General features: G+C 43.9%; 1 protein-coding gene across 1 annotated transcript in view; it reads right to left on the bottom strand.

Moving 5' to 3' along the window:
- The window catches only part of Clic4 (chloride intracellular channel 4), a 50603-nt gene extending 32648 nt beyond the window's left edge, over positions 1-17955 (bottom strand). The window contains exon 1 of the mRNA XM_051173448.1: positions 17708-17955. Coding sequence (XP_051029405.1) covers positions 17708-17779 — 72 coding nt within the window. The 5' untranslated portion in view covers positions 17780-17955. The remainder of the gene's footprint in view (positions 1-17707) is intronic.
- Positions 17956-19805: the final 1850 nt, after the last annotated feature.

Raw genomic sequence — 19805 nt, forward strand, 5'->3', positions numbered from 1 at the left:
GTCTATTCCCCTGGAGAATCTACAACAAATCCACTCCCAACCTCAGCACATATTAACTACAACCTAAATTATTAAGAATACTGGGAATGAATAAAATAATTAAAACCAATGAAAACTTCCTCCCATCTATGCTATGGCAGCTACCTGAATTTATTCTTTTTAATTTTATTTTCATTTTATGTGCACTGGTGTTTTATCATGGGTGTTAGGTTCCCTGGAACTATAGTTACAGACAGTTGTAAACTACCATGTGGTTGCTGGGAATTGAACCTGTGCTCGTAAGGGTTGAGTCATCTCTCCAGCCCAGCTACCTAAATTTAACAGGCAACTACTATATCCTTTTTGTTTGGTTTGGTTTGGTCTCCCCAACTCCTAACCCCAGCAGTGGGATTGAATCCAGGGCTTTGCATATTAGGCAAGCACTCCACCATTGACCTACATCATCAGCCCTATTTTTACTTTTTATTTTGAGCCAGGGTCTCAAGGACATGCCCACAGAGGAAAGGAACTCACTATGTAACACAGGCAAGCCTGAACTGTGTGAGCCTCCTGCCTGAACATCCTCAACTACAAAATCTTTTCTTCCCTTCCAAAAATAACTAAATTTGCTAGGTAGTTTTTTCTTTCTTTAGCAGATTACATGTTACCAGGCCTAAGACAGGAGGACTATTTTGAGTCCAAGGCTAGCCTGAGCTATATAAGACCCTGTCTCAAACACAAACAAAACAAATTCAGAGCATAAATAAATCTATATGAGGGTAAACTTTAGGAACAGAATTAGAGCCAGGTGATAGTGGTGCATGCTTTTTATCCTAGCACTCGGGAGGCAGAGGCAGGTGGATCTCGGAGTTCAAGACCAGCCTAGGCTACACAGTGAGTTCCAGGACAGCCAAAGCTACACACTTAAAAAATGAAATTTAAAACTTATTATAAGCAAAATTATCTTGTTCCAGCTATTAAAACTTAATATTCAGAACTCCTAGTTAACGTCTTAACCTCCTTAGGAGACCTAATTGTTTAAAAATCTGGACAGTATAAGATAGCACGTTTACTACTAAAATTTTTAGTAACTATTTTAAAGACAAGTCCCCTCCAAAAATATGATACAGGCAAGTTTAAACAATACTGGGCCAGGCTATGGAATCTCAGGTCTCAACTTTCTCGCCCACCTCCCACTCCCCATTTTTTGAGACAGGGTCAAAGAGTGGCCTTGACTTCACTGCAGAGACAAGATGACAGTGAACTTCTGAGTCTACCTTCCTATTACAGGGGTCACATGCACGGGCCTCAGCCCAATTTATGCAGGACTAGAGATCAGCCTCTGAGCCTCACGCATGCTAGGTGTGTGCACACACATGTGCGTGTGCCCCCCCCAATCCCAAGGCTACAACCTTGGCAAATAAAATAACCTAGACAGCACCCACTTCATAGACAACAGCCATCACCATACATGCAGGAGTTAAGCCTGGCCTGCCAGTTACATGACTTTAAGACTTTAAGCCTCCTCACTAACCTGTTATTAAGTTGAGACCAGTGGCTATAGAATAAGCCCCTGGCCAAACCCAAATTGCATGTTGTAAGCTTAAAGACCAAAAAGACTTTTATCTGTGGTGTTTGCTATGATGTAATATGGAACACCACACCAGCAACAGACATAATATTCATTACACGCTTTTATACCTGTAATAGACATAAAAGTTTGCCCCATAACCCTAACAAAAATTTACAGAGTTAATGGATTACTTCCTATACTGACATTTATCCTACTATGACAAATAGGAGTTATAAAGGAGATAACTCATTTTTCTCATTATTAAGACAACATACCTGACAAAAGCAGCTTAAGGGAGAATTTGGCTCACAATAGAGAGACCAGTCTATCATGGAAGGGAAGGGACTGCAGGAAGTGCATCTGGCCACTCAGCATCCAACGTTAGGAAACACACAAACGGATGCTGGTATGCAGCTGGTTTTCTCCTTTCCCCCTTCTTATTCCAGCACATGAGGAAGGTACCCACATCTGGGGCAGAGCTTCAATCCTTGGTTATACCTCTCTAGAAACGCCCTTGGACACTCCCAGGTGTGAATCCTGGGTGATTACAAGTCCACCCAGTTGACAATGAAGACTAACCATCACACAACTTCTTGACCTCTTGGTTAAGACTGAGTGAAGATTAACCAGAACACCCCTGATCCTGAACTCCTGGAATTCACATCAGCCAGAAACAACAAAGAAGCTGAGAAATGATTTGGATGAATGGCAGAATGGGCACAAGCTGCTGGACCAGAGAAGGGACTTGCTCTGCTAAGGCAGCAAGGTCATCAGAGAAGGGTGCGGAGCTCTTTCAACTGATGCTCGGAGAACATCTAGCTTCATAAACTGACTCCCTAAGGCCCTTGAAATTTTTAAGTGTAAGTTCTGCTCTAAGTTATTTCTCAAAAGATGCCATGAGCAGCCAGGCATTGTGTGTGGCACATGCTTGTGACTCCAGCACAAGGGGAGCTCTACAATTGCAGGTCAGCCAGAACTAGAGTCAGACTGTCTACATAAAGAAATTCTCAAAAGCTTTTTAAAGTTGTGCCTTATATGACCAGGGTGGCTTCTCATAACTACAAATCCTAGCATTGGGAAGGCTAAGGCAAGACTGTTTGAGGCTAGCCTGAACTCTACAGTGAGTTATAGCCAGCCTGGGGTAAAATAAGATCCCCTCTCAAAGTTGGTTTTTTGTTTTGTTTTGTTTTTTTGGGTTTTTTGTTTGTTTGTTTGTTTGTTTTGTTTTGTTTTAACTTGGGAGGCAAAAGCAGGCAGTTCTGTGTGTGTTCGAGAACAGCCTGGTCTACAAAGCCAGTTCCAAGACAGTCAGGGTTGTTACACAGAGAAACCCTGTCTCAAAAAAACTGAAAAAAGACATGCCATAAGTGAATACAAGGCTTCCCTTAGAAGCATGTCTTGGCACACTTGCAAAGAGCTTTAGGAAGGGCCGCAAGAGCTGAACACATTTACTGTGAGTTTAAAAAAAAAAAAAAAAAAAAAAAAATGCTTTGGGAAGAGAGCTTCACTTCAAGAGCCCTTATCTGAGAACAACATGTGCTCTGGCCAAAACCAGGAGATTTATCCCATCTTTTGGTTCTTCTGCTACCTCTATAAGTAGCCAATCAGAACACTGGTATCTAACCAGTGAAAACACTCAATAAGAACAAAATTATACAGAACATGTCTCTTACACAAGTCTAGTCCAAGTAAAAATATCTTTGACAAAGGTTTAACATTTATATAGCCAGCTTGAAAAGGGGAGTGATAAGATGAGATAAAGTCAAGAAATTTTAGTTGTTTACTCAAGATTCCCTATAAGTGGTTTATTTTAAGGGACAGAGGTATATATTGAAGGCCACAGGACTAAGCCATGTAGTAGCCTTTTCAGTGAACCAAACAGCCAGGGAGGCAGACTGAAAAGTACTGGCGGACCTCATTAGCCCTGCTTAGGAAACTGTGTAAGTGTGACCTCACCCCTGGATCACACAGCTATATTTAGTTTATACCTAATATGGATGAAGTCCTGAGCGGAGCCATTTCCTCTCCCCACAAAAAGAAACTTCCTTGCTTTTCTTCTATCAACAATACAAGGGTGGGCTCCTCTGAAGGGGGAGCTAAGGAAAGGAAAGGAAAGGAAAGGAAAGGAAAGGAAAGGAAAGGAAAGGAAAGGAAAGGAAAGGAAAGGAAAGGAAAGGAAAGGAAAGGGGAAAGGGAAGGGAAGGGGAAAGGGAAGGGAAGGGGAAAGGGAAGGGAAGGGAAGGAAAGGGAGGGGAGGGGAGGGGAGGAGAGAGGAGGGAAGGGAAGGAGGGAGTTCAAAAAAGAGAAATGACGAGAAAACCATGAACAAATTAGGATGTAGCTTATTAAACTTGGCCAGGTTTGACATTTCTAAACTGGAAAACACTTCTGAAATCCCAATACACAATGTTCAAGTGAGGCTCCTCTACTGCGCTTCTAAAGACCCTTGGAAATATTTTAAACAGACTAACTCACCAGACCCCCAAAACACAAAGAGATGAAGTAAAGCAATGGAAAGCCTGTAATTCCCTTCTAAATCCTATCAAGAAGTGTTAGCAGAGTGTAGTAGAGTATCATGTGTAAGGCCTGGGGTTCAGGAGTCAGCTAGCACCTAAAAAGAAAGAGGTAGAGAGAAGAAAAGAAAGATTCAGACAGGAACTCTCAAATGCCTTGGTGCCCTGCTATTTTCTTGCTAGCCCTCTCTGAACCTCACATATGACACAGAATTGACATGCCTAATACAGCGGTTATGTGTGGATTAATTTAGCTAACACATGTAAGAGGCTGGTATACTGTGCCTGGCACATAATCAGAACCCAGTGCTGTCTATTATCCTGGCTTTAACATCTTGGCTTTTATCAGTTTACTCTGTTCTGTGTGGGAGTAAATTAAGTACTTTCAAAAAGTTTATAACATTGTAATAAGATAAAAAGATAAAGTCACTTTATGATCCTTGAGTCACATACTAATTATAGCCATACACTAAAGGTTTATAGCTTTATTACAATCCCGCTGATATAAGGAGGAAACTAGACACTTAAGACTCTAGAAATGAATAGACTAGGAGCCTGCAATTCCACTCTTACAATTAAAAACCACTAGCTGGTCACGACAGCACATGCCTTTAATCCCAGCAATCAGGAGGCAAAAGCAGTACATCTCAGTTCCAGGCCAGCTAGAGATGAAAACTCTAAGCATGAAACCTGTAAATCAGGGTGTGGGAGCATAAACATGGAACCCAGCACTCAGAAAGCAGAGGCCAGAGATTTTCAATTTCAGTGATAGCCTGTGCTACATAAGTTGACTCTCTCAAAGGGGGGGAGGGGATCATGTAAATTTACACTACCTCTATTTCTTCTGTTAAACTGAAATGAACTCAGTATCTTGGGATGGAGAAGATTTTAAGATATCTAAACACATCTAAAGAAAGCATTATTTAATACTAGCTAATATTATGACCAATCAATTTAATAATTACATACAATAAAAAAGCATGGAATTAGGTAGCACAGAAAACCAAAAATCATTCATACAGAACCACTATATCCAGTGTCCCAGACTGACTCTTGATGTCTTTGGAAATTTCACTGTAGAAGATGAGGAAAAGACAAATGCTCTTGCTAATGTTTTAGTCCTGAGAGCTGAGGCAGAAGGACTAAGATGGAGCTGTCAGTCCCCTAGACTGTGAGCTGCTGGTTAGTTGGAAAGGAATCCCTATCTAATCTTGGGATATTTTTCATACGAGCTTTACACTTCTGATTTAGAATGGAAAGTCCTCCACCTATTTGCAAAGCTGGCCAAGCAGATCTTAATAACTTCTCCAAGGTTGAAACCACACATACAGCACATATAACTAACCACTGGCCAGTACAGTCTTAACTGCATCCCAGAGGCAGCGTAGAGTGAGTGAGTGAGTGAGTGAGTGAGTGAGTGAGTGAGTGAGTGAGTGGCTTGCTGTGTGTCACACTCTAAGTGGTTTCCTTATTAATACTATTAATCTTACCAAAGCCCAAGAGTCAGGTTCTACCACAATGGAGATACCAACTGAATCGGAGAGCCAGGGTTTAAACCCAGCTGCATAGTTCTGACATGCAATTTTTAAAAATGGGGGGCAGAAGGGGTATGTGCCACAGCATGTGTGCAGGGGTCAGAGGACAAACTTGGGTATGGGTCCTCACCTTCCTTCCACCTTGTTTAGACAGGTTTCCTTGTTACGGCTCCCCATATCAGACTAGCTGGCCTGCAGGGTCTAGGGATTCTTATGCATGTCTGTTTCCCAGGAGCACTGAGATAACAGGCACAAGCTACTACTGTGCCTGGCTCAATGGGTCATGGGGATCCAAACTCAAGTCCTCACACTAGCATGGCAACCACTTTACCCACTGAACCGTCCCCCTAACTCTCCAGTATCCGTTCTTATCTAGTACACTCTGACAAACAGCAATGCACTAAACTTAACTGTATTTCTGAAACATGAACTTTAATCACCTGCACCTTCTAAATGGACCAACAGTCTAGTGACAACTTAGAAAACACAGACGACACCCTCCGACTCTAACTTGGGGAACTCAGATCTCAAATACATCTTAGCACTTGGAGGCTGAGGCAGGAAGACTGTGGTGGGTTCAAGGCTAGTGTGGGCTATACGGAAAACCTGTGGGGGAGGGAGCAGGAGAGGGAGAGGAGGGAGGGGGAGGAAAAGGAGTTAAGCTTTCTTTTGAGTATATCCTAAGAACCACTTTTGAGATACTAAAGGAAAACAATATGAACTAAGGCAGTGACTTTCCTTATTGTTTTTTTTTTCAATTGTTTGTTTGTTTTACAGTACTGGAGATCAAACCCAGAGCTTGTGGCAAACACTCTACCACTCTACCCCAGCCCCAACCCAGTATTTGTTTCACCCTTTCTACCTATCTATCTGGCTTCTAGTACGAGTATTCTCGTGAATTTAACAAGCACTTGTATTTTCCAAGTCATGTAATTTCTTTTTTATTGTTTCTTTTCTAACTAGCCACCTCTAAAATAAAGTGTGTACAAAGTGGAATTGGAGCAGGGGTAGGGGAGGCCAGCACAGTTCTTCAGCAAGCATTTTATTGAACAATAAGCCAACGTGTTAGTCCACAATGCAGTTACACACAACACTCCACAAATGTCTGTATCAGCTCAATTAAGTATGGAGCACTCTTCCATGCATTCCTTCTACCCTTCATTTGGGAAATGCAACATAAAAATAAGTCAGTGAGACTAAGCATCTGCAAGGGGAAAAAGCCTTGCAGCCAGGGAGTTACAATGGCTCCCAGGAAAGAGCTTTCTGGGACTCTGGGCGGAGTGCTCCTTCCTACACTATAGCTGCTCTGGCCACAGGCGCTCAGAGTGCATCTGCTTTGTTTCCCCTGGGCCTGGAGCAGCTCCCGGTTATCTAACAGGCACTTAAGTAAAGGCTAGTTGAATGAAAATTGCTTAAATTGGCACTAATTTGTACCTCTCTGTATTCACGAAGAAACTGCAATGAGAAGAGGTCACAAAACACAATGTGCTTTATTAGTGACTCCTAAATTTGCTTGTGACATCATTTTAAACAAGACAGAATGACAGGTTTTGGCAATTTTCGATGCCCCAGCATCACAGCATACTTAGAGAAATATATTTAAAGTGGTAACTGCAAAAAACACAAGGAAAAAAAGCAACAGTACAAAGTCTACGAAGTGACGGGAGACAGAAGCAGCATGGAGAAAATCAAGTTAAATCTTGAAAGCAGGTTTGATGGAAGGTCGAATTCCATTTTATTTTGGGAAGGACTGCTCTAAGTTCTGGCATTAGAGAAAAGACTCCTGTAGTTTACCATATGAACAACACTACCTTTCAAAGTCTAACTGAACTGTAGAACAAGACCCCATTTCAAATGAACAAAGTAAGTAAATGAATCATGCCCTGAAAGCTTTACTTAGAGCCAGGAGTGGTGGCACATGTCTGTAATCCCAGCGACCAGAAAGCAGGGACAGTCTACCATGCATTTGAGACTGCCCTGAACTACATGAGTTCAAGGCTAGCTTTGGCTATAGACCCTGTCTCAAAGTTCAGTCCTGGGGTGGGGCTAGGGGTGGAGAACCTAATCAGGCACTTGAAACAAAAAGAAAAATAAAAATTCTTTAAAATGTTTTGTGTTTTTGTTGGTTTTTGTGTTTTTTGGTTGTCCATCTCCTCCACACACACTCCCTGCCCCAGGTAGGGGTGGTGAGACTGACCTTAGTATGTAGACCAGGCTGGCCTGAAACCCAGAGATCCACCTGCCTCTGCCTCCCGAGTGCTGGGATTAAAGACATGGGTGTTTACTTCGTTTTTATTTTATGTGTATAAATGTTTTTGCCTTTGCATGTGCATTTCATGCATGCCTAGTGCCAGAGGCCAGGAGAACATCAGATTCTCTGGAATTAAGGGTTCTAGGCAGGGTGTATGCCGGTAGCTATGGGTCCCTACTGGCAGTCCTAGACCAGCTGCTTCAACCATGTGAAGGTGGGCATGGTGCCCCGGATGCAGTTCAGCACCTTCTCCTGTCTCAGGACCCAAATTCAGGGTTGGAAGCTGATGGGCAGCATTGGGAAGACCATGGTGCAGAGTGGTGGAACCTCTGGTGCGTTCATGGCCACCAGGATGGGCATAAGATGCCAATCTGGGCAGCGAGTGCCTGCTACATCTACACTTTCCCACCCATTTCAACCCTGTACAATAATAAAGTTTTTAATTCTCAAGGGAAAAAGTTAAGGCAGTTGTAGGAACCAAACTGGGTCCTCTGCAAGAGCAGCAGGTACTCTTTAACTGCCGAGCCATCTCTCAAGCTTCCAAAAAGAAAATTCTTAATTTACTGCTTTGGACTTTGAAGATTAACTAAAAATCATCAGTAACTGTGAGCAATGCCAAGCTATCCCAAAGCCAGAGTCAAATGAGACTGTAAGGTGAAATCCCTTTCAAACTAAGGACAGGTCACACAGAAAATGAGTGGAAGGCTTCCGAGAAATACAGTTGACAGCTGATCAGGCAAAATCTCACCACTCAGTCATCAGTGTTTTAATGACAACAGCCAGCAATATCAGCCAGCCTTTGCTTTATTTTCTGTCAACTTCCCACCAAACACAATGTTAAATAAACGTTCCTTTTCCAAAGGACTGAATATTTTAAAGGGCATTCCCAGCCAACTCTAATCAGCAACAGAGTTACCAACTACACCTAAGTGCATTTACTCATTCAATACGATCTACGGAATGCCTATTAGGAAGCAAGTGCCCTACTAAATACTGCAGTGGATACAAAGATGAACTGACAGGGGGTCCTACTATACTGCCCTTTCTTTATTACAGCAAGGACATGTGGGACAAAAAGAAAAAAAAAAAAGGTTTTCCACAGAGAGGTAACAGGAAAGTGATCCCAAAGAATTAATAAAGACATTTAAACAGACTTAGGGAATCACTTAGAGCTTAACAAATGGGAAGGCAGTAAGAAAAGTTGCTTCAGGGGGGCAGTATAGGCCATATGGCGTAAGAAACAGAAGCATCCAACTAGCTGGGGTAAAGGCCCAGGAAGCAGGAGATACACACATGTGTCTACTCACCAAGTCTAGACTATGATGGGTATAAGCTTAATTTGGAGTTAGTTTTTTACTTAGAAAGCAACAACATGGTTTTGGCACTTGGGGAGTAAAAAAGAGGAGGAACACATCTTAGCTGGATTTTCAAAAAACATCACTTGTAAGTGGTTCTCAACCTTCCTAATGCTGTGACCCATTAATACAGTTCCTCATGTTGTGGTGACCCCCCCACCATAAAATTACTTTCATTGCTACTTCAACTGTAATTTTGCTACTGTTATGAATCGTACAGTAAATATTTGTGTTTTCTGATGGTCATAGGCAACCCCTGTGAAAGGTTCGCCAAGTTGAGAACCACTGGCTTTTAGCAATTCTTACTTCCTACTATGGCTACAAATATACTTTATGTTCTAGGAGATTGGTTTTAAACATGCCCCATACTTCTTTACTTTCATAGATTCTTGTTACCATTCCGACCACTTGAAACTATCTCAGACTTCCACAGCTGTTCCAGTTTTTCCAATTTCAGCTTGCAGAGGAAAAGCCATCTTTTGTTGTCTTTTTCCCATTTCCTTTGTTTAGTAACTGTTTCAGGCACTGTTGCAGGTGCAGTACATCAGTAGGCAACCTCTCCATCATTATGGCATATGGATTTAGTTGGAGAGGAAAACTAAACATGTATCTACTTGTGATTGAGTGCTATACAGGGAAAGGGGTACTGGAGATGATCCGGTGTGACAAGCTTCCTCACGCCTCCTTTCCTTCTGTTTCTTTTTCCCTCCTTTTCTCCTCTCCACCCACCCCTCAACACAAACACACATGCACACGCACAGGCACACACAGAAGAATTTATAATTAATTCGATAACCAACAAATTTCAGGCAAGTGTCAATTTTACTTTAAATAAACCAAACTTGTAGAACATAATACAGAATATAGCGATAAAAAGAAACATGAGTTTCTTTAAAATACTAATAAACCAGTTACAGCTTCAATGACACCCTCCATCATTAAATATTCCACTCATGTCTAAATCAGTTACCTCATTTAGGCTGTCACGTAGAAAATCATCCATAGCTCCTAACTGCCAGGATTAGATTTTAATCTGTTTGGTTTTGCTTTTCCAGTATGGGATCTTCAGCCTTGAACTAAGAGATCTTTCAGCCTGCTGAGTGCTGGAGTTATAGGTTTGTATCACCATATCAGCTCCTTTAAACTTATTTATATTTTTGTTTGTTTTGAGACAGGGTTTCTCTGTATAACTTTGGAGCCTGTCCTGGAACTCTCTTTGTAGACCAGGCTGGCCTCGAACTCACAGAGATCCGCCTGCCTCTGTCTCCTGAGTGCTGGGATTAAAGGCATGTGCTACCACCATCAGGCTTTTTTTGTATTTTTTAATTTTTTTGAGAGTTTTGCACTGTGTAATCCAAGTTAGTCTGAAACTTGTGATACTTCTCCAGTCTTAGATTCAGGAGTACAGGATTACAGGCATGAACTCCTACTCCCAGCTTCAAATGGACTTATTTCTGAAGACTAAATGAAACAGAAATCACTGTGTACTACAGTAAAAAGATAGTGCTTAGCACCTGACTGCTGTCATACACCGCTCACCTATCCACCATCCAGCTACACTGCAAGCTCCTTGAAGAGAACAGTAAAGGCCTGTGCTTATTCACTCTCTACTACTGTTTGCTTCTGTTGTTCCACACACACATACTCATCCGTTCCTAGGCAAAGACCATCTCAACACCTCCAGTTCACACATACAGAAGGGAAAAGTTAATTCTGAAAAACAGCTTCAATTTTTAAAACAGACTTGTTATGGAATATAACATTTGTTTAACTATGTAATTATGCGATACATTTGTGCTGCAGAATAATTGTTTAACTATGTAAAGATGTGTTGCTGTTTTACCTTGCCCACAAGTCAGCCAACAGCCAGTCTGCTAGGTGCCAGCCCACCAGTGCCCAGCCAGATAGACATGAAAGAGGCAGGAAAGTAGGGCATAATGAACTGTAAAGGTAAATGAAATGTAAGGTATGGGTGAAAGGTAAAAAGCCCAAGGCAAAGAAGAAAAACAGATTAAATTAAGTTATAAGAGCTAGTGGGACAAGCATAAGGCAAGGCCAACCATTCATAATTAATAATAAGTCTCTGTATCATGATTTGGGGGCTTTTGCAAAAAACATAAGCTTATTCTTCAATACAGCCTTGCATATTTATTACCCCCAAACCCAACATCTAATTTCTTAAGGGTAACCGCCTTCATCCCTCCCCACAATTAGTGTACGTAGTCAGACTTCACAGCAACCACTCTCCCAGTATCCCTAAATGGCACGAACACCTAATTTGATTTCTCTTTAGTTTTAATGACTGCTCACTTGAGCAATCTACCACCTGGTCTCCACCTTCAAAAACAAAGCAACTGGTTTGGTTGTTCGGCAAGAAAAAATGCAGAGCACTGGCTAATTCTCACAAGCTCCATCTAACTGTGCTATTTTGTATCTTCGGTATTTGTTCAGATTTTCTTTTATTCTGCTCCCACACACACAAGTAAATAGCCATGCCTCAAGCTGGTAAAATTCAGTGTTTGTGCTACACCTGATGATTGACAGGTTTATAACTCGAGGACAATGAGAATTAAATGTTCTTCCGAAGAATCAGCTCACCCATGAAGCTGAAAGGAGCTTCATCACATACACACTACCATCAACAAAAGCATAGAAGATTATTAGGCTTCTAGCTTAGAGTTGCATTTTAAATTCACAGAAAAAGGAAACAAAATCCGCCAACAGTAGAAGAATAAGATTATGTGGAGCACTGGGGTCCACATCTGGTCCTGGTTACAATATTGCTATTGTTCAAACAATACTCAAGATTTAAATGCTCTTATTATAAATATATGGTCTTATTTATCTAGATTTCCTGAGTTTATAATTAGTCTAATACATTATCATAATTTATATTTTATATAAGGAGGGGAAAAATAAACAATGCTAATTGCTGGGCCTAGTGAAACTGAAGATCAAAAGTTCCAGACCTGGGCAACAGAGATTGCTCAGTATGGTTCCTGCAGAGGCCCTGGCCTGGGTTCGGTTCCCAGCACTCACAATGCAGCTCACAACTGTCTACCATTACAGTTCCAGGGACCTGATGGCCTCTTTTGGCCTCCTTGAGTACCAGGTATAAACACATGTAATACACTACAGGCAAAATACCCATACACACAAGATAAACTAGTATTTTTAAAAAGGAGCCAGGAATGAGAACACTTGCCTTTAATCTCAGTATTCAGAGGGAGGTGGGTATCTGCAAGTTCAAGGCCAGCCTGACCTATTTAAAGTTTTAAGGGGCTGGGGCATGATAGTGGTAGTGCTTGCCTAGCATACATAAGGCCCTGAGCTCCACCCCTAAGTACCACCAAAACTGGAATAAAAACAAAAAGCTAATTGATATTCTTCACAGTGGTACTTAGTACTGACCACTGAGGCCAAGTCTCATAAAAGGCAAAACAGAACTAAAAGCTCCTAAGAAATTTACAAATGTACACCCTGAACTAAATTTAGAGTTCAGTTAAATCATATTCCAACGGTTTGTAATAACCCAAATGTCCATCAGAAACTCATTTCCATTCTCTGAACCAGCCTTTAACTGAGCAAACCTATTCTCACTTTTTGCTCTACTTGATAAAGATCTTAACTCATCAAGCCTTAATCATACATCCCTCGCATCCTGCCTAACTCACTTCCCAGAGACTCACTCATTCCCTACTGAGGAAACACAGGAAAAAGAAAAGGAGGCTCCTCAGCCCTGCTAAGGCAGGGGATGGGAAGTCTCCACCATTCCTCCACTGGCTTCTAGGCACCCCAGGGGTGTCCTTCAAGAACAACTTGACTGTCCCCTGCCTGTCACTGTTCCCTGTGTTCATTCCCCTTGGCTCCAGGACCTCCTGTCTCTTCCTCATTCTGAACTCCTTCCAGAATTTTCTATTCAACCAAAATCATCACTTGGCATTTGCCAAAAGTAGCCAGCTTTAGGTCTACAGAAAGAGCCCTGGGAAAAAGGTAACAAGGACAAAGCTTCCATTAACCTCACATTTTACACTATTTCCAAGTTCTTAAGTTCCTCTCTGGAAACCCAAATGAGCAAACCAGTTAGAAAAATGGAACACTGTCTTGACCATGCATCTGAAGTCCAGTCCTTCCATCTCCACACCACTTTCTTTTTCAAAACAAGAGTTTCTCTGTGGCTTTGGATCCTGTCCTGGAACTCACTCTGTAGACCAAGCTGGCCTCGAACTCAGAGATCCTCCTGCCTCTGCCTCCCGACTGCTGGGACTAAAGTCGTGCGCCACCAACGCCTGGCTGGCACCACTTTCTATAGAAAATTCATTTCATCTGTTGTTTAAAGTGTTAAAGTCTGGTCTTGAACAGAAACATAAATAGAATGGCAGGAACCATTCACACTTTCCCAAATGGGACTAGGAAAGGGAGCCGAGAGCACCCCAGAAGCAGAGGAAGAAGAAAGCTATGAAAATGCACACATTAACACAGGCTGCAGCTTACTAGCCATGATCTTGACATAACCTGAGTCCTCTGGCTCCTTTCTTCAGAAGCATCACTGTAGGCTGCTCCTGGAGTTCACAAATGATGTCTAAACTCATACCCCCTTCTCAACTACCTCCAACCTACCTACTTTTTCAGGATCAAGTTCAAGCCTCCTTCAATCTTTATGTATATCTCCTAGCTCAATTTACCATGAACTATATTTGACTCTATAAGCATGCCCCATCTTGCCTTTGGTTTTGTGGTACTGGGATCAATCCTAGGACCTAACAAGCTAAGTAAGAACTCTACCATGGACTATATAAATATATATATATATTTATATATATTTATATATATATAAATATATATATATTTATATATATTTATTTTTATATATTTATATATATATTTATATATATATTTATTATATATATATTTATATAGTCCAGGCCTTGAACTCACTCTGCAGATTAATAGCATAGCAAAGCAGCTGTTAAGAGCACTTGACTGCTCTTCCAGAGGTCTTGAGTTCAGTTCCCAGCAGCCACATGGTGGCTCACAATCTTCTGTAATAAGATTAGATTCCTTCTTCTGGTGTGTGTGAAGACAGAGTTCTCATATACATAAAATATATGAATCAATAAGTCTTAAAAAAAAAATCCCACTTCCAATCCCAGCTTAGGAACTACTGTAGACTAATATCACAACTAAATAGGGTATTTCATAAAGTTGAAATTACAGCCCATCAAACTAAACACAGAAGGACTGCCTCCTACTTGGATCAGAAATGTATCACTTCATATGTGAGAGGGAGAAACAGTAAGTAGAGTCGTGTCAATACAAGTTGATCTTAATACAAGCAAAACAAAAATCCAAACTCCTAATTACTCTCCTCCTGCTTACTGTAATCTCTTTACTCAGGAGGCTGAGGCAAGAAAACTACCACAGATTCAAGGGTAGCCTGGGCTGCACAGTAAGTTCCTGTCTCAAACAAATATATAAACAAACAAAAAGCAGGCGACACCAGGTATACAGGTCAGTAATCACTCTTGACTCCTTTCACTGTGGGTCTGAGTTAATATTTATTTACCATTCCCTAAACAGAAATCTGGAAGCCCAATTATGGATATAGCCAAGAAGAAACATTGGTGGAAAATAATGACAGAAAAAGTCCAGAAGTATGAAATTATGAAGGAAAAAGAGTTAAGTAGATAAAAATCACATGGTACTAGCAAACAGAGGCTACACAGAGCAGGACAAAGGATCAAGGTTCATGACTCAGAACATCAGGATCTAAGACATAAGTTTTTCAAGAAGAGCAGGGTGTTGCATGCCTGTACTGTCAGCCCTCAGGAAGCTGAGGTCAGCCTGGGCTACATAGTGAGTTCAAGGACAGCTAAGATACAAAGGAAAAACATGTCCAAAATAAAAAGACCAAAACCAAAAATGGGGGTCGGGGAGAAAGAGAAAACTGTTTCCAATTTCAAATAAGGACAGACAAACACTAACAACAACAAATTATCTAGAGATGGCTTGAGGGTTAAGAGCACTCACTGCTCCTACAGAGGACCAGAGTTCAATTCCCAGCATACATGTTGGCAGCTCACAACCATCTGTAACTCCATCTCCTGGGATCTGACATCCTCTTCTGAAGGCATCTGCAAGCACGTGCATATACACACATGCAGACATATACATACACACCTGAAGATAAAAATGACTTTTAAACATATTTTTTTTAAATGTCCTAGAAGGGAAAGAAGCAATCTCCTTTCTAATACTGAGTAGCTTAAGATCCAGGTACTCTGGAAAATATATAGACCAGCTCCAGAACCCACAAAGTAAGAGAGAATTCTCATAAATTGCCCAATGGCCTCCATGCATGTGTGGTCCCATACACAGACACACAATAAATGCAATTGGGGGGGGGGACTGAGATAGGGTTCTTTTTGAAACACTCCTGGCTATCCTGGAACTCACTTTGTAGACCAGGCTGACCTCGACTCAAGTGCTACCAAGTGCTGGGATTAAAGGGCCAGCCTTGTATTACTAAGTTTATAATACTGAGTTGAATAGCACTTCTAAGGTTTTACCAATAAGCACTGTTCTCCAGATTAATACATACACTTTGGAGGTTGTTTATCAAAAAGCCTTCCTGCTGGGTATGATGTTTCACACCTGTAATCTCAGCACCCAGCAGGCTGAGGCAGCCTGGACTACATGTGTTCCAAGGCAGCCTAGACTACAGAAAAACAGAGAGAGCACATGGGAAGAGGAAAACTCTTAGGTCTAGATCTCTAGTCTAGTCTTTTCCCTTCTCTATGCCATTTCCCACTCCCCTCTTCCTTTTCTCTTACTTCAGATTCCTACCAACCTCAAAGTTAAATTTTGTCTGCTGCCTGGAGTCACAGAGAAAATGCTATTTGGGGAGTCCTATGCCTTTCTCTTTTCAAGTCTCTAGACCAGTGGTTCTCAACCTTCCTAATACTGTGACACATTATTGCAGTTCCTCATACTGTGGTGACTCCCAGCCATAAAATTATTTTCGTTGCTACTTCATAACTAATTTTGCTACTGTTATGAATTGTAATGTAAATGTCTGTTTTCCAATGGTTTTAGGCCATTGGACTAAGGTGAAAGTCGTTTGATCCAGGGGAAGCTACTTACAGGATGAGAACAACTGCTCTAGACCAAAACGTTTCTAGAACTGGCAAGTGACAGAAAAATACTAAGAAAAACATTGCTACCACCCTGTAGATTTCTTCCTTCCATCTCTGGAACACATCCTCAATAATTTCCGCTCTTTCGAATTATAAATAAGAAAGGGCGGACTAGGACTGAATTCCTTTTGAATTTCTAATGTGTTGTCTGTTTCTACCTAAGCCTGGCCATTTAGTGTCTCACATAATCTCAGAGTTTCAAAGCGGATCAGGAAAGCAGAGGACCCAGATGTTTGTTAACTTTTCTCTCCTTCACTACGCTACTAAAGGGAGGGGCGCGGAGAGCCTTCGGATAGTGTTCGTAGGCGAAGAAGGCAATTCCAGGATTTAAAAGCTGATGGGGGCGAGAGGAATGAGCTTTTTAAAGCCAAGGGAGCTAAGGATTCTTCCTGGCAATCAATTTTTCTTTTGAACCAAAAGCGCTTGCCGAGGTGGCAACACCAACCGGAGCAGCCAAAAGGTTGCATCATGTAAAAACGCGCCGCGCTTGAGAAACAAGAAAACCAGATGGTGGTAAAATACCGGACAGGAAAACCCAAGTCGGGAATCTCCGTCTGTCTTTCCCGGAAGCCCTGGGGCATCCACCCTTCTTTTCGCTTTTGCTTTTCCTTTACTTTTTTTTTTTTTTTTTTTTTTTTTTTTCCTGTTGTCTGGGGTTTTTGGGGTGTGTACCAAGGGCTCACATTCACATTTGTAGCCCTTACTGGACTCGAACTCGAGGCACTCAAGCCTCAACTGCTGGGTCATAGCCTAGTCACCACGCCCGCATGGGGGGGGGAACCTCCCCTCCCCCGTGGAGGAGGAGGGCAGGGTTGAGGGGTCCCAAGTAACCCAGGCTGAGCCAAGGCTAAGTCTGAACTCCCAATCTCCCTGGCTCCCCCTTCCCTGTTGCTGGGTTTAAGGCGTGCGCCACCCAGCCCCGCTCCCGGTTTTCCCCTTTATTTTAACATTGCATCGAAATGAAAGTTTCAGTTTCACACCAGCGGAGCGCCAGCGTTCGAGTAAGTTGAGCGAGCGATCAGCCCGGCAGCCCGAGACTGGGGCTCCGCGGGCGGGGTGGGGTCGGACAGGGCGAGGAGGGTGACAGGACCCACGCGGCGAGGCGCGTCCCGCCTTGCGGAGTCGGCTCTCTGTCGCCGCACCCGCAGGATCCGCCAAGGTCCCGCTGCGAGGCGGGAAGGCGCGGGGCCGAGACAATGGGAAGGGGCGCGGGAGGCACGGCGCTGCCTCGGGCCGCGGGGACGCCGCGTGGGGGCGCTTCGGGGACGTGGGGGACACGGGCCGCCCGAGACGGCGAGCGCTCACCTTGACGAAGAGCTCGATGAGGGGCTCTTTGTCCTCCTCCTTCAACCCGTTCAGGGGCATCGACAGCGCCATGGCCGGCTGGGCTGGGCTCCGCGGACGGTGGCTGCGGCTGTGGCTCCGGGGTTGCTGTGGCTGCGGGTTCCCGCCGCGCTCGCTCGCTGGCTCGCTCACTGGACAGTCCCGCCCCGGCCTCAAGCTGCCCGCGGCCCGGATCCTCAGCACCGCCTCACGCCTCACGCGCGACTCGGAGGGGGTTGCGGTCCCAGCCACTTCAAACCGCTGGGCGGGCCCGGCGGGCGTGGTGTGGGCGGGGCAACAGCCCGGCGCCTCTGGACTCTGCGGGGGAAGTGGGCGTGGCGGGCCCGAGGGGCGTGGCCTCAGGCGAGGAAGGCGGGGCGGGGGGGGGAGCCTTAGCTTCAGCGGACCGGCCACTGCGGAGCCAGGAGGACGCCGCGGGGCGCGGCCTAGGCTGGCCAGCGCGGATAGGTGGGGCGATCCCCGAGCCACGCCCCCCAGGGGAGGGAGGGAAAGGCCCCCGGAGCCGGAGCCTGACACCGCCTCCCTCCGGGGCTCGCCCGCGTCCTCCGCAGCTGCTGCTGGTTGGGTGCCAGGTGACCTCATACGGTGGCCCTTCTCGCGCCCTCTCCCCCGCTGCTGCCGCGGGACTCATCATCATCCCCGCCCGGTCCCGGGGCGGCGGCCTCCTCGGTTCCTTCTGTTAGGCGCGGCCGCCTTTTCCTGGAAAACTTTTGCGAAAGTTTTCATGTCCTTAAGAAGAACTTTTTCCTAACTCTGACTGCGGACTTCCTCTCAGGATGCTTTTCTATTAGATGTCAAAATACTCAAAAATTCATATATAGCCGTGCTCCGAGTTAGGCCGAAAGGATGGGACAGGATCCTGCTCCACCATAACCCCGGTGCCTGAAGCAGCGCCAGACTTCTAAATCGCTGTCCATGCTGTTTGCACCACCTGTACCGATTCCTTTCCTCAGTTCACCTGGAGAATTTTCAGTGCGCATTAGAGCCACCTGAATGGCGCCCTCAGCGCGCAGGGGCCAGAGTACTTTGGACCCTGAGGGCAGAGACCAGAAAGACACGTGGTCTGCTGTGGAATGCCTGGGGTGAATGTCACCTCTGGAAAACGTGCCTTCTGGCTTTCCTTAATCTAGTCATTCTGCGTACTTCCCAGGTTAGGGTGATGAGTGAGTTGATTAGAAAGGCCAAATGCGGGGACTACAACGACAAGTATCTTGAATCCTGGTGTGGATCAGAATGCTTCAACAAACTGGAATGATGTGTGAGCACAGGATGCAACTTGCAACTTACCCTCACCTCCTCATTCAATCCAATGCAAGTTACTAGATTCTCTCTGAAAGGGATGCTGTCCTCAGCAATTCCAGCAATGCTCTGAAATGCAACTGTTTTAAATTCACAGTTTGACGATAACCTTAAAAGACCCTTAACCTCCTCTGCCTGACTTAGTGACACATGCATGGCTCTCAGAAGGCTCAGGCAGGAGAGCTAAGGGTTTGAGGACAGTCTGGATAGATTGCAATTTGATTTTGGGGAAACTCACTTAAAGGCTGAAGGAGAAAACCAACTCAAAGTTGTCCTCTGACTTCCACATGAATAACATGACACACATACAACATTTTTAAAAGTTAAGTCCCCACTATGTAGTTAAGGCTGGCAAACTCCAAGATCTGCCTGTCTCTGCCTCCACTTCCCAAGTGCTGGGGTCAAAAGTGTCCACCACCACACCACCGCAACCAACAATAATAGTAATTTTGTTTTTTGAAGACAGGTGGTTTTGTTTGGTTGGTTGGTTGGTTGGTTTTGGTTTTCTGAGACAGAGTTTCTCTGTGGCTTTGGATCCTGTCCTGGAACTAGCTCTTGTAGGCCAGGCTGGCCTCGAATTCACAGAGATCCGCCTGCCTCTGCCTCCCAAGTGCTAGGACTAAAGGCATGTGCCCATAGAGGCAGGGTTTCTCTATGTAGCCCTGGCTGTCCCAGAACTTGAGATGTAGACCAGGCTGGTCTTAAACTCAACAATCTGCCTGCCTCTGCCTCTGCCTCCTTAGTGACTTTTAATTAGACT

This window comes from Phodopus roborovskii, unplaced genomic scaffold, assembly GCF_943737965.1.
Source record: "Phodopus roborovskii unplaced genomic scaffold, PHOROB, whole genome shotgun sequence".
NCBI lineage: Eukaryota > Metazoa > Chordata > Mammalia > Rodentia > Cricetidae > Phodopus > Phodopus roborovskii.